Raw genomic sequence first — 16104 nt, 5'->3', positions numbered from 1 at the left:
CCTTCCAGGGAAGTAGATTAGCAGATTAACGAAATGATGTAAATCACACAAGCTTTACATCCCCCTTCCCCTTCTAGTACCTATTTAGGAAAACTTTAAAATTTTTCCTTTAGGCATCTAGTCTTTCTGTGGTTTAGCCACATGCTCTCCCCTTTTTGGCTTTCTCCTTCTGTAAAATAAGGTGAAAGAGCAGATTAGGAGTTTTTCTTTTTCTTACAACTTTCCTGTGTTTGAGTGGATCATCCTGTTGCCATCGTTCTAGTCCAGTTGTTGTTAGTTCATGTTCTTACCACCCACCAAAGAATAGCACAGGATTAAGTTTATATTAATAAATGATGTTCATGAGTAGGTGAGTAGGTTTTTAAATGCCAGAGTTATGATTTATTTTTTTTAATGGGTGGAGAAAGGAGAGCGGCAATAAAACTAGCTCCCAAGTCATTCAAAATCCTTGGCTTCACACATCTATGTGGGTTTTTCTTTCTTTGTTTTGGTCTTTAAGTTTTTTGGACATCCCTCTTATTTCCCTTTTAGTCCTATTATCATGGACTCAATGCTTTTTTTGACTACCTTTGTCCATAGCTTGAAACCCTGTTTATTACCGTTAAATTTATAGAAAGTATTATATGGTCCTCTTTTCTACTTCTTAAGAGTTTATAATTGTCCCTGTTTATCTCCCCACCCATTAAGAATTCTGTAATAAATCCCTGCACCAAATAAATTAAAATCTGCAACTTCAGACACCCGAGGAAGAGGGCATTAATCCACTTAGTACAATACTCAAGACCTCCCCCTCTCAATTTCAGCTCTTCTTAATGTCACATTCAGTAATTACAGCTGGCTCCTTATACTTCCCTCCCTCCCTTTTATTCTGAATCATATTGGCCTTGCTTAACCTTCATTTCCTTTTCTACCCCCCACATTTGTCCACATACTTTTCTTTGCCCAAGTTTGTCTCTTTCTCTTTCTTTCTGCTGTGTGGATTGAGGGCAACAAATGAAGCTTTCCAAGAGCTTAATACTTGCTCGTAAAATCCCATCCTACCTCCCCATTCCACTATTAACGCTTTGTACAATTTTTATGCATCCTTCAGTTGTGTAGTTACTGCTCTATATTTTTCTGATTGATCATTAAGTTATGCTGGCTTTTCAGAACTGTCTCCATAATCCTGAAGCAAAGGCTTTTTCCTTGGCATGCTCCCTGCCTTTGGAATGCCTTTCCTGGCAAGGACAGACGCTTCGGTTTGACTACGATTCTTAAGTTACAATTCAAAGCTAATTTGTTCAGTTAGGTTTCTACTATGAGCAGCTCTGTTTCTCACCGTTAAGTGCTCCATGATGCTGCTTAGTTGAAGGGTGTGTTGTAAGTGCAAGATGTAATATACTTATATTGTACTTGATTATCAGTTTTCAAAAACAGCTGCGTGCTTTGATATCTGTGTAAGGAAATATCGAAAGATAATATACCACTGGTATTTATTACTCTATAATTAAGGATGTGTCAGTGTTTCCCTTCCAAAAAAGCCCCTTATTTTCAGAAATTCATATCTCAGGCATAAATTTCCCTATGAATTACAGTCTAATACCATATTAGAAGTTTCTCCTTTTTAAGATATCCCTCCCCTTCCTTTTCTTTCTGAGGAAGTAAGTCTCAGGATGTAATTTCTGGGTTATTGCTTTGGGATGAGGGGGAGCAGGCCCAGTGATGCACAGTTCAAGGTGCTGTCACATTGCCACCTGCTCCCTCTGCTCTTCCGCCCTGTGTGGGGAGACACTGGGGGCTGCCTATCTGATGAAGGGTCAGCTTTATACATACATTGGTGAGCAGCTTTGCCACTGTGTGATTCGAAAGGCAACAGAGAAGAGTCAGTTGTCCAGAAATATCACAAGTGCCACAGAGTCTGAACTTTTAGTACAGAAATCAATTCTTCTGCATTCCTCTCCTTATGGTCATTGAGAATACAAGTACTGGCTGGTGTAACATGAAATACACCTAGAGTAAGGTATTAGCAACTTATTAACACATTTCTTCTTACAGTGAGAGGCAGAAGGAAGAAAGAGGAGAAAGAGATGAGAAGACAAATGTTTTTCCCTTCTTGAAGAGGTGGTCTTGGCTACTGCTCAACCACAGCCTACTGAAAGAGCCCTGGAAAATGTGAGTTCTAGATCTGCCTGCACCACTGTGGGACCCAAGGCAAGTCAACTTCTCCTCAGGCCCCACTTTCCTACATGTCAAATACAGGAGGTTACAAAAATAAGTGCCTCTCAGGAGGGCCAGGGAAGTTACCTAAATGTATGAATTCAGCAGAGTGTAAGGCCACAGGGAGTGGTGGGGGCCTGTGACAGATGGGGTATACTCACTGAATGCCTCCCTAAAGGGAGAACCAGAGCAATAATAAAAACACTTAAAATATTGGCCATACTCTGGGCGTAGTGGCTCACACCTGTAATCCCAGCACTTTGGGAGGCCGAGACGGGTGGATCACGAGGTCAGGAGATTCAGACCACCCTGGCTAACACGGTGAAACCCCGTCTCTACTAAAAATACAAAAAAATTAGCCTGTAGTCCCAGCTACTCGGGAGGCTGAGGCAGGAGAATGGCGTGAACCCGGGAGGTGGAGCTTGCAGTGAGCTGAGATGGTGCCACTGCACTCCAGCCTGGGCAACAGAGTGAGACTCCCTCTCAAAAAAAAAAAAAAAATTTGGCCATATTGCATAGTCTCTTATGTCCCTTTTAACGGCAGAAATGTTGGCCACAAAATAATCACCTCCACTGTCCTTTGCTGTCTCCTGCCAGCTGGAGAGAGAAATAGAAGGGAACTAGGGGTCCAACTGAGTCATGCACACTGCACTTGGTGCTTCCTGAAAGGCACATAGGTGACAATGATAACATCCCACATAGGGAAAGGCTTATACAAAAAAACTGTTTCTGTAACACACTTCAGCTCCTAAATATGTCACTATATGTGCCTTAATTTTCTCATCTGTGAAATGATATTGAAGACATTAAATTTTCAGACCTATAGGACTTCAAATTGCTTGAGAAAGGTCATACCAATATTCCTGGGGGTCACATCTTCTCACACCCCACCTTAGGTCTGCTATTTAAATGCAGTAACTAATAGGAAAGTAATATAACCATTTAAAATTATCTTCCAAGAATCACCAATTCCTTCTATCAGTTTATAAAAACAATTAGGATCCTCTCCTTGGGGTTGGGAGAGGATACGGAATAACTCAGATAATGATAGATGATGGTGGGACACCTGAAGAAACCAATCCCAAATTCCAATTTAAAAAAATGGACTGCAGAGTGAGTGAGGATCCTGGTCCCTGAAGCCATTTGTGCCTCACATGCAGCGAGGGCATCCCACAGATACCAGGGAGAACTCTTACCCTGGGATAGATTGCAATGAAAGCACAAAGACCACGATTTGCTCCTGCGTCTTAAAGAGGAAAGGGGAGAGGCAACACTATGGGGAGTGGGCAGTGTGGTTGGGAGCTCAGAGAGCTCTTGTGCTCTAACGGGCAGCTCTGAATTGTTTGAGATGAAAAAGACTGGGCTCATTTAACATCTGCCTTCATCTGCCTTTCCTTAACCTTCAGAAGGGAGTTTAGAGCTATAGTTTTCCATCTTGTGCTTGCAATGCCACAGGCAGGTTAGAAATGGTGATCAGCGGCCCCAAGAAACAGGAACCTGTGGCCAGTTGAGTCTGACTTTCTCCACAGCATGAGGGTTGAGGTGAAGCCCCTGGCTCCTGTTAAGCAGAGGAAAGTCTTCTCAAGCAACACTGGCAGTAGAGTAGTTTCTATCACTGTCTGAGGCAAGCGGTTTTCTGACTCAATCAATAACTGAGGAAACCAAGAAATGTTAAGGATAGCCTGATAGCAAAACTAGTAGCATGCTTCCCAAAGTATTTATATCTCCTATCAAAAGGTATATGCAATAAATACACTGAAGACACGTGAAATGTCACAAAGAGTGGCAAGAAGCCTTTGTGTATCATGACCCAGCTTAAGAAACAGACTTTTCATCATGCAACGAATGCACCTCTCCCTACTTCTATGTCCTTTTTTTCTCTACCATGGCCCCTCTGACGTAACCATTACTGTAAGTTTGGTTAATTCCCAGGTTTTCTGTAATACTGTACTTTAATCACACGTCTGCATCTTTGAGCAGCATGTAGAATTGCTCGCATGTTTTTCAAACTTCCCCAGTTATATTTTAATGAATAGCTTTAAAGAGAGGGCATAGGATACGAGCATTAGTTGTCTGTGTCACAATTCAAATTTTAAAATGAAACATGTTCAAGTCAGTGGTTTATAATATACTGTCTTCATTGTTAAACATAAGATCTAATATTAAATAGTCCCAAATTTTCCACTGAAAAAGAAAGGCAGTTGGGTCAATAGTCAGCAGAAGAGTAAGACTCACAGTGTATGTCAGCATTAAAAGACAGCATGGACTATCATTTGAAAACTGATTCTATCATCCACAGAAAGTATCTTGAGACTTCAGTGAAATTTCTTTTGTGGCTCATAATATTTCTGGGTAGCAGATGCTTTCTCAAAAACAGATTTTACTTTTGAAAATATCAAATATAATTAACACCTTCAATATAAAATGAAATCTTTGCTTCCAGATGCATTTCAAGGTGTTGAAATTAATCTCTGCAGCCCTCTATGGCTAAGAGTTTCCACTGACTTATGGATTCTGCCTGCCATATTGATGTCTGAAGGACTGAGAACAGGAGCAGGGCATTTAAACTTAACTGTATTTGAAGGAGGCTTATTAAACCAGGAGCATTTTTAAACAGGTATTTGCATCTATTTCCGATCAACACAGTATAAACGAGAAGGTTAAGAACCACGTGCCCTGATATTTGTTCTAGAAACATCTAGCCAGAAACAGATTAAGTTTAGGGTGAGCTGTATTTCAAGACACTGTGTCAAAGTCTTGATAATGGATGGACTTTTAAAGACATTTAAAATTAAAATTGATTTTATTTTAAAAGAAAAAACAATCGAAAGACTAAGTTTTCCATTAAACATACTCAAAACAATAAATGATGGGGGTGGTTGATAAGGGAAACTGAATTAATGAGTCAATGTGTAGTACCAATTATCTGCTGAGATTTCAACAAAATACTGATTAACTTATTTAATAACACTCCATTCCACTAGGTCATGGGTGTTGAGAAGCATGCGTGTGCACGTGCACACACACGCTCCTACATATTTTTAAATGTTAAGAATTACAATTTACAAAACTTTTTATTGCTTATGTGAACCAGTAGCAACTCTGACATTACAGTCTTTATAAATTGTTTTTTAAATTCCAAATCTCAGCATCACACAAATAAGTGACACCTTTAATGTAAGTTTTTTTAAAATTTATTTTAAATTTATTTATTTATTTTTTGAGATGGAGTCTCGCTCTATTGCCCAGGCTGGAGTGCAGTGGCACAATCTCGGCTCACTGCAAGCTCTGCCTCCCAGGTTCATGCCATTCTCCTGCCTCAGCCTCCCGAGTAGCTGGGACTATAGGTGCCCGCCACCACACCCGGCTAATTTTTTGTATTTTTAGTAGAGATGGGGTTTCACCATGGTAGCTAGGATGGTCTCGATCTCCTGACCTCATGATCCACCCGTCTTGGCCTCCCAAAGTGCTGGGATTACAGGTGCGTGCCACCGCACCCGGCCTAATGTCAGTTTTTGTCCTGGAAGGAATGTCGGCCACAGCTAACGGCAAAATTTGATTTGCGTTCGTGAGTGTAGAAAAAACGCCTACATACAGGTAACTTTCAATATTATATTTGCCTAAATCAGGAAAATACGTAAATGTTTCAGATGTACGCTCTGAAAGGTGTTTAATGCTTTTTTGTTTTCCTATCAGTGAGAAAAGATCTATGGGTACTAACTAGTTGTGTGTAGAGTATCTTAGCCACTATGAAGCATAAGCCCATTTATTTTCAGGATAGAAAAACACAGTAAACGAAGCGCTATTTCCTGGCTGTGAGATAATATTATTTTGAGAAGATGTCATCTGTGACACAGCAACTGACAGAAGCAAACTGACTCGTCTGGTTTATCTCAGTAGATGGCATAAAGTATAACCTTGCCCAGGAGAAGTGGCAAAGAATTTCTTATTCATATTTATATCTTTAGTTTTGCTATCCAAAGGAACACACCTGCTAGATTCTGAGTTCCACAGTCTTAGACTGGAAGGAACTTCCAAAATAGTTCCTGAGCTCTTTGTTTTCTGGGTGAGGAGGTAATTTGTTCACTGGCTTCCCTGTAAAAGTTTAGAAGCCAGTGCCGTGGTGGCCCATCACACACTGTGGGTCTCATAAAGGTTGGAGAGAGGAGTCTGTTCAGATGGAGCTTCTTGTTTCTGCTTCTTACTCTTCCTGCTTTTAAATTCCCAGGGCTCATAGACTCTGAGCTGCTTTCTTGGATTTGCAATACTGCCTCTCTCCGAAGGGCTTTGTCTTGATCTATTTCGTGCTTTTGATTTTGCTACCTGTCAAATGGGCCCTACCGGACTTCCGAATCATTGCTTTCTCTATCTTAGATGCCTGCTAGGCTACTCGATCCTTCCAGAAGCTAGAAAGCCTGGCTTGCCCCTTGTCTAGCCACCTTTCCCTGGCTGTGCCTCACTTTGTGGTGTATAGAAGTTACTCATTCAAAAGCTAGGGAAAGTTACAATTTACCTGTCAGTAAACAGAAGATGGTTTATCAACAGACTTTACCTTAATGACTACAAATGTTTACCTCCTGCTTTCCAGAATGCAAAGAAAATCTTGGAAATGTCATAATATCTTACAAACATTTGCAAAACAGATCCTTGTTCATCCGGAAAAGAAACAATTGTATTCGTTGTCTCTGTCACAAGGAAAACGTTCAGTGAGAAACACATAGGTAGACGTATACATCTATACGTAAATGAATATATTAATTAAAAATTGCAGTGGGTACTTTATTAAAAATTTATTTTACCATCTAGCCATTCAAAACATCTTTACATCAACAAACACAGCAGTTTGACTATTGGAATCATAAGCGATTTATCTTGAAAAGGTTGTATTTGTAGGTGGATGCAAGTATTTTGGAGAAATATTTCTATCGAAATTACTGGTTTTGTTAGGAGTATTTTGATTTCTCTATTTTTACCCTGGGAAAAAAATTAAAACAAGTATGTCAGTGTTCATTTTATGGGATAGTTGGCTTCACTGTGTTTGTCATGTTTGTCGGAATTACAGCTGTTTATCTTGCAACTTTCTTTAAGATTAATTAAATGCAAATGTAACTCTGTGAATCATGGGAATACCTGCCAGACCTCTTATTAATACCTTCACTTAAAACCCCCTGTGCCTGGGAGTCATTAATTTGCTAAAAGAAAAGTGCTAAAGCAGCCCTTTGCCCACAAACAATTCTGCGATGGCTGCCCAATTAGTCCCAAAGCATTCTGATCCTCCTTTCAGGCCTCGTGGCCCTTTGAGGACACAAGAAGGCTCCGATGATAACCTGGCAACCTAGGTAGAAACCCAGCCAAGTGTGAGCGTTTGAAGCTGCAGTTTGGCTGCCATCGTGTCGGCGAAAAGAAAGAATTCAGGCACCATGTCATCCAGTACAAAGGATAAAAACGGATTCAACCGGAAATTCAATGTGGCACCACATATGGGATACATGAGTGCGGTTATACAACAGGCCACATATTTTTTTTGAACAGTCTCCTACATGTGATGCCGAGGACATGTGTAACCATCATAACGTCTCTAGGAATCTGTATTTAATTTGAGTTGGGGTGGTGGCAGGGATTGGAGATCTGAAGCCGCCACAGGTTTGTGGCAGATGGCTCTGTGTCAGCTATGACAAGCAGCCAGGCTCAGCTTCCTCTGCAGATTTTCTTTTCTCTCTGATCAGGTAAATATGGGCACACTCTGGAAAGTTCTTCGGATTCTGCCTTAGGCTGCAAGTTTGTGACTTAGCCCCATCTGTCACAAATCTTCCCTAGGTTCTGTTGTAAGCAGAGACCTGAATTTACCATGTAGGGCTGCCCAAGAAAACGGAGCGATTTCACCCTGAAACGAGGAGGAGGGAGAGAAGAGAAAGAAGTGAAGAGCATTGATGACTAAAAGATGAAAGTATGCTGAAAATTTATATTGCAAATCTGCATCACTTACGTCAATTACATTTCAAAAAGCCACCAAGTAAATGGTTCTTGAGTTTCATCACCTCAGGAAATCTCAGTTTCTGATTGGTTTAAAGTGTCGTTGTATTTCCAACCAGAGAAGAAGGCTACTGTTTTCTGCAAATGGGTATATTCTGCTGCATACATATTTCTTGGTTTAGGTTATGAATGACAACCATTCATAGTTGGATGATGGAAGTTCATCATCCAACTTTTAACTTATATAAACACAAGACACATAACACTGTACATACAAGTTTCTGCCGTGAATTTTACTTTTAAATGATGAAGACACAAAGATAAATGCCATTACTATTACGTGAAATTTAAAAAGTGCTTCATATTTACAACGGGTTTATATTCATTATTTCATTATAGCAGTACCTCAGGGGTAAATTGATATTTTAAAAAATATTCTTCCAGATTTACAGATGAATCACATAGAGGCCAAGAAAATCACCTAGAATCAGGTTGCAAATGAGTAGCAGAGAAGGACGAAACCTCGAACTGATCTTAATCAGCCAAAGCATATCTGTGATGCTAAAAGACTTTTTCCTTTTATTTTATTTTATTTAGACAAATCAAAGGAAAGCCAGACCAAATAAAATTGAAGGAGGAGGTGAGGAAGGAAGGAAGGGAGAGAGGGAAGAAGAGAGGGAAAGGCAGAGGAGGGAGAGAGAGAAAGAGTGAGAGACTGAGACTGAGAATTTGCCTTAATTGTGCTGGTGCAGTTGAGAGCTTTTAGAAGTTCTTAGAATGTCATAAACATTTAAGTTTTCATGTTTAAGGAAAAAGTAAGGACTCCAGAGCAGTATTAAAACTAGTGAGCAACACCTTATTCAAATCTAGAGTTTAAGCTCAAATTAAAAGGGGACTATAAGGTGACCAGTTTCTTGAAGGATACAAAGTAGCTTGGCTGTGGTTCAGGTACATATAGCTTGACATAATCAAGATAACCACAAATGGCTTTTCTGGGCAATGAGTGTGAATTGTAAGCTTAATTATTGTTTGGAATTAGTTTCCGGCAGAACTCTAAAAATTATTCTCTCTTCCAAATAATAGAAGATTATAAAAGTTTTGTCAGTGTTGAAGAACTTGAAGAGGAAAACAAAAAAATCAGGAGCTATCACCTGAAAAATCTTAAGAAACTACAAGTCACTCTCAAAAAGCAAGAATGGCATCTCTCTCTCTTTTTAAACCAGAGAATACCATTCAATTTATAAATAAAAGTAAATGAAAAATAGGATGGGAATGAAAATCTCTTCTGTCAGTCTGGATGATGTCTACCTTACACAACTGCCCTATTTGTACTCTTATATTCATTTCAATACTGGTAACGAGGGAATAGCTATAAAATGTCTTTCAACAGCATTTAAAAATATAATGATTAGGGTTCTCTAAAAGCATGAAATACTAATCTCAAATAATTGTTGAGAATTTTCCATAAGTAAATTCACATGGTATAATAAAAGTGAGGCCAAAAAAACACAACTTCACAGTATTAGATTTGCTTGGGTTAGAAAGGAAAAACTATTGTTAGTTTAAGGAGTCAATCCTTAGCTGATTCTTTTATGATTACTTCTAGAAACTTGTGTTCAAGTTAGGCTTAGGAGTCATCAAAGAGCTCCCTATTTTATCTCTGTGAGAAGTATGTGTCCAGTGCATCTGCCTGACCTGAAAAAGTACATGTCTCGACAATACAAGTTTATAGTCAATGACTCAACTGTAGACATCAACTTTGTAAGAAGTGGTTTTATATTTTCCTAAATTATGAAAAATGGTTTTAGGTTTTTTAAAATTATTAAGGAACATTTAATTTTTGCATGTGTTGAATTTCTCTAACAATCCTAAGGCAAGTGTGTGTGTGTGTGTGTGTGTGTGTGTGTGTAAGAGAGAAAGAGACTGAGCGAGTACACACATACATGCAAATGAGGAATTTAAGTATTTCAGGTCTGAAACTATTGCAGGTGGGAAGTTATGGACACAAGTGTTCTGTGATAGAAGGAGTCACTTTAAGAAAAAAAGTAAATTCTGTTTCTGCTTTTCACTTACTAGCATTCTGTTTCAAATCCTGCTTCAAGTTATACCCCAAACTCTCACTCATATTGAAAGTATAATGTCTGATGTGAGAAGAAAGCCAAGTGTTAGTAGCCTTATTCTAGTCATTAAATTTCTAAGTGTGAATCCATATGAAAAATCCTATCCTAAAGTGAACTCTATATGATAAGAAGTTGAAATGATTTTAAAATGTAAACTTTTAACAACAAAAAAAGAGTAAGGTGTAAAAATGTAAAAGGAACAAATTAAAGAATTCAGTGACATTCTATCCTTTCAGATCTTAGAAGCATATGTTTTATAAAAGCAAAACAGCACTGTCCAATGAAATAAATCTAAAAATAACTCCCAACATTCTTTTCACAGTACTCACAAAAAATCCTTTCCGACTGCATAAGAAAAGTAGGTAAAAGCTAAAATGCTAATTCTCTAGTATTTAGTAAAAGCAAATGTTACCTGAAAATGTGTCTATTTATAAAACACAAGATAAAAAATTACAATAACTTGTTGTATCATTATTGTAAAGGTTTAGAAGGGATTTTTTTTTTTTTCCTGTTTTGGCTTTAAATCCTAAAACAGCACACAAACTAAATCTGTGGTCCTTCCTGTGCTTTTAACTCTATACCTTGCAACATGCCAGTTTTTCCTAATAATTGTATCATAAAGCTCCTGATTACTGAAAATTTTAGACTAATTTATTAATTTTTGAAATTAATTTTTAGACAATATCACTAAGCACTATGGATGAAGGCCAATGTGAAAATGTGTTAAAGATTTATGAGAGAAAAATCCATGGTAGACAATGCTTAAAAATGAATTATATAAATAAGCTCTTATAAATGCTTTTGCATGAATTACTAATTTATAAAACTTTGAGATGCAGGTTTGTATGGTGTACAAACTAAAATATATTTAAGTACTAACATGTAATAGCTTAATGAAATAACATTTAAGATATAGACTGTCATTTAAGCTGTGTGAGGAACAATTTGGTATATTAACAACATACCACTAAGCTGCCATTCTTTTTTTCAGAAGCTGTTTGTAAAATAAATAATTATAGCTATGTTACGGCAGTAGCTGAATGAAAATATTTCAACTGGACATCTGCTTTCTTTTCTTACTAGAGGCAACTTGTTGCAGTGACTTTTGAAATGGTTAAAAATTTGCAGAGGTTTAAAATTTGCAGATGCAGAATAACAGGGTTAAGCAACGTTACAGACTGATACATTTTGATGGTGGAAACACATTTATAAATACTTTACCAAAAATTCATCCAAAGAGGGAAAAAATCAATAATCTGACAGAGAACTCACTGAAAATAGCTTTGTGTCATATATAGAAAATTAATTCATTTGTACTAATACTTGTATTTCCTCGATTTTCATTATCTGCATATTTTGACAGTCTATCACATGGGAAACTATTTGACTGATATTTCATACAAACAAAACTACTGCTGAACTTAAAAAATTAGGAAATATTGAGGTAAATCTTGAACAACTGTTTTCTCTGTGGAGCTTCCCATGTATACAATACAATACTATTGACTCAAGGAGTAATACTGAAGCTGGAACTGTTCAGTCAGCATTTTAAACTATTATGAGCTACCTTCTGAACCATTGCCAAGTTAATAGACAATGAAAGATAATGAGCTTGAAATTGGGTGTTAAATTGCATTTTTGGTTCTCTCTCTTTTTCTTGAAGTTTAACTGTTTCCTGTAGAAACAAAGTCATGTTTTGATGTATCACTATGTAAATATGTATTTTAGGCTACGAACAGGGAAAGGAGAAAAAAAAAGGCAGAGAACTGTATTTCATGTAGAAGGTTACATATTAACATAGGAAAATTAAAATATGTTAGATTATAAAACTGCTAGATTGTAAACTATACTGGATTTATGTAAAATGAAGATGCTACATTCGAAGAATATAAAAAGGTATATTACTCATGGCCTAGAGCCACCTTCAAAACTCATAAAGCAGATTTATCCTAGTTCAATTACTTAGACTTTTAGTAGGGCCTCTTTGTGTTGTTATTTCAACAATGTAAAATTCTTGATTCAAATAAAAGAAGATAACGAACGAGGGTAGTGAATGATGATGCTGTTTACACTATTTTCCCTTTGCCATTCAGAGATGAGACTGACATTCTTATTCTAAAGAAACTGAGGATTTTTTATGTCATTTCTATTAAACTGGACACGAGAAATATTCAATTCTTAAAAATCACCTTTCAAGTAGTTCAAAAATGAACACCAAACTTCACTAATGTCATTCACCTGAATTTTTGAGGACTAAAGAATTCATTATGATGGGAAGAAAGGCTTATCCTCATTAGTATAATTGTAGAATCTTTCCTTTACTTCCTTTTAAACTAATGAGTTACATTAATCCAGGTTCATTTTTATAAGCCTCTAGGGGCTAAATGTAAAGGACAGTCATCTTACAAAACAATAAATTTTAAAAAAAGCATGTACCGTGCATTAAGTGCACGTATTTCATAAGACCTAGGTTAATACAACTGGCATCCAGTTTAATTAATCCTTGTTAGTGTAACAACTAATATCCCTCCCTAGCATGTTTCCTTTAAACATTAGTATGTTAATTAAATTTTTTTTTTTTTTTTTTAAGATTTTTCTTTGTACTTCAATATGGCATTTATACCATGTAAATCTCTTCTCAATAACTACCTTATAGAGATGTTTTCTTACAATATCTGGTCTCTTGCAGAAATTCTGGAGCCTTTTTGAAAGCTGTTCAGGTGTAGAATACAGATATTCAGCTGCAGGAAAAACAGATACATTTTTAATGAGACAAAAACCTCAAAGCACACACTCGATATTAGTCACTTTACTAATTAAAAATGCATATTGCTCTGTGCCGCCTCGTGTTTTACATTATTTAAGCATGATTTTATAAGGTTACCTCAGCTCACAAGGATGTTTAATGCTAAATAAGACTGTGTAGTTGTGCTGTTTAGACATCTCCTTTGGGTGATTAAAATACATTATTCTAATGTAACACAATGCATATGTGATACATTTAGTGATGAGAATTTTTTCAAAGAACTGGTACTATAGCCGTATGTACCCGTACAACAGTTGCATATTATTAACTAGTCGATTGTTTAAATAATTTGGTGTGACTTTCAGTCCCTGATTTTTCTGTGTATCATTAAAAAAAATCTGTAAGCAATTGCAGCAACACTGACCTGCTTATAAAAATCCATCATTATGGGATGTGTATGCTAACAATGAAGAATGTTATTTGAAAACTTGCTTTTTTGTTATCTTAAAAGAACAGATGGTAAATATAAGCTTACTCTAATGTATTAAAACACATAAAATTTTCCTTAACACTAACATGTTGACTTGCCAAATAAACAATTGCTCCTGCCTAAGTTTATTTTCAAACTTTCTAATTTAGCATGAATCATATATTAAATCTCAATAAAGATGAATGCACATTAAAGCAGCTACCTGGAAATATTTCGGGATAAACCAAATCTTTAGGACAAAGTGGGTAACACCCACAGTACACAGCTTCCAACCTAGAAAAATTTTAGAAAGAGGATAAGAATATATTAAAAAGACATTACCATCATAGCCAGAAAGTGGTTTTGTTTGCCTAAGTTAACAGAATGAGCCCAGAGTTAACTGGGACAAAAAACATGGTCGGCAGTATAATTCTAAAAGCCAAAGTTGCTCTTTTAAAAGATTTTATTGATCATATATGAATTTCATAGAACAGAACCAACAGCATATGTTTTGTTCACTGAATTAATCAAAGCGCAGCTCTGCATTTTTTTTTGTTTTTAAAATACTGTTTAACACATTTTATAATCAGCAGATAAACACATGTAACAACATGGTAAAGTATGGACAGCTTTTCTTAATAATGCTGCAAAGCCTCAGAATGTTCATTTTTCAAAAATGTTTAAATAAAATAGCAAATACTTAACTTTAGCACTGTCGCTGTAGAAAAGATTGAGGCACTTTTAAAAGCATCAGAAAAAAAATTTACAATCTGTTGTAATGGGGCGTTTTCATTTTAAGCTCATGCTTCAAAACAATTTGTTATTATGCAGAGTGTAAAACTCTTCCCCCTTTTGTTGAAAAACTCTCATGAAGATTACTTTAATGAACATTTTGCTTTCTTGACTAAAAATTCAGCTCCCTTTCCATTTTATCAGCAAAGAATGCTTGTATTATTAAACAAACAAACATGAAAGTTTCACTTCGTGAGAGGATTTCCCCATGGACCCACCTATGGGAAGTTTTTCTTCACGTCACAGTAGAAGCGTTAAGCAGAAGGAAGGTATTGCATCTTCCTTCTGTGTTAGCCCTGCATAATAGCTATTGATCTGACATATAATCAACTTTAAAGATACCACTGTCATTTCTGTTGGCTAGAAATTATGCAGTGAAATTCAAAACACCCTTTAAAATATGTTTATTTTAGGAGAAACTTTGAATTGCATCCAAAATGTAGACCAAAGGGGAAATTTATTTTGAACTGCAGATTTTTTTCAACCCAAGAGTATTCTGAAGTCATGTCAGTGTTTACCTTGTGTATTTACAGTGAGGAAGTGCATGAAACTTTAGCTGTTCTTAAGTGGGTGATGTTTTCTCTATTTTCCTATGTTAACTGAAATTCAATGAAAAGTATTTACTTTGAGCTGCAAATTTTGGAAAAATACTTAGTTCAAAGTTCTGCTTGAGAACTGATAGAAGTTACAAAATAATCTAGTGGGAAGGCACAGGTTCTGGTTACCAATTATTAATTTCAGAATGCAAACTAATACCTAATATTTTTTGATACATAGGGTACACATAGAGATTCTTATTATAAGCACAGCTATAAACTACACTGTGACTGTATTATAAAACACTTAGAAAAGTTTTGAGTTTATAAACCAGTGATATTCTTTATGGACCAAAAGAAAATATGCACTTTATCTGAAGACATTCAGTTCTTAAATGCTGTGCCAATCGAAAAGCAAATACATATGAACATTCTCTTATAATTACATAAAATCAAAAGAGTGAAGTCATAGGCATTTCAGAGAGTGCACATGTTATCTGCTTTTTAATAATGGATTTGAATTAGAGTATTCTGTTCCCCGAAAGAAAATTGCAGGCCAAGTTACATTTTGAGTCATCGTATGAATATGTACCATGCCGTTTCCAAAAAACCTCTGCTAATTAAAATACAGTAAGATAGAAATGGCATTATTTGATTTAGGAAGAAAAAATTTACAAATTTGGGATTTCAACTTCTATTTGTAAATTATGTTAGTCATGGTTATATTTCTAATTCATCAAGGAAAAAACCACCATCTCTTTTGGTTCTATTTTTGACTTGTTATGATATACATTACTTAGATGAGGACTATGTTTTAAAATATATTAAATAGGCCATAGTATTTTAAAGCCAATTTATAAAATTCATTTTCATAAGTTTCTCATTTTATTTTTTTAAAAATTATCTCATGACAATAATACAATTATTCATCACTTCAATTCTTAGGCACTACCAGTTAAATAACAGAGTTCCAATTGATCTATTGTTAAAATGACTAGTAAATGACCTTTTTATTCCAATTAACAAATCATCTGCCAAATCTATGAATCTTAATATTCAGATCTATTCACTTCAATTCATACAATTTATCTGCAAATAGTTGTTGGGCTTTTGATTCTAAATATAATTAGCTGATAATTTTGCTTGGCTGAATTACTTTTCTGGAGGGTCTGCAAAGGCTCTCAGTCGCATTATCTAGCAATAATGAATCTGATAGGTGAAATTTTTTACTGTAATGAGGATGAGACACAGTTGTGACACCTGAGTCTACTA

At 36.1% G+C, this 16104-nt stretch overlaps 1 protein-coding gene across 13 annotated transcripts in view; it reads right to left on the bottom strand.

Annotated features, from left to right (window-relative positions):
• Positions 1–6971: 6971 nt before the first annotated feature.
• GTDC1 (glycosyltransferase like domain containing 1) overlaps positions 6972–16104 on the bottom strand; it is a 421645-nt gene continuing 412512 nt past the window's right edge. For all 13 annotated transcript variants that reach the window (XM_058434258.1, XM_058434259.1, XM_058434260.1 and 10 more), the window contains 3 exons: positions 13728–13798; positions 12939–13030; positions 6972–8080 (listed from right to left, as the gene is read on the bottom strand). In XM_058434258.1, coding sequence (XP_058290241.1) covers positions 7997–8080; positions 12939–13030; positions 13728–13798 — 247 coding nt within the window. In that variant the 3' untranslated portion in view covers positions 6972–7996. The remainder of the gene's footprint in view (positions 8081–12938; positions 13031–13727; positions 13799–16104) is intronic.

The sequence above is a fragment of the Hylobates moloch genome, unplaced genomic scaffold (assembly GCF_009828535.3).
Source record: "Hylobates moloch isolate HMO894 unplaced genomic scaffold, HMol_V3 SCAFFOLD_24, whole genome shotgun sequence".
In the NCBI taxonomy this organism is placed as follows: domain Eukaryota; kingdom Metazoa; phylum Chordata; class Mammalia; order Primates; family Hylobatidae; genus Hylobates; species Hylobates moloch.
This window is presented reverse-complemented; position numbering and strand designations above follow the sequence as displayed.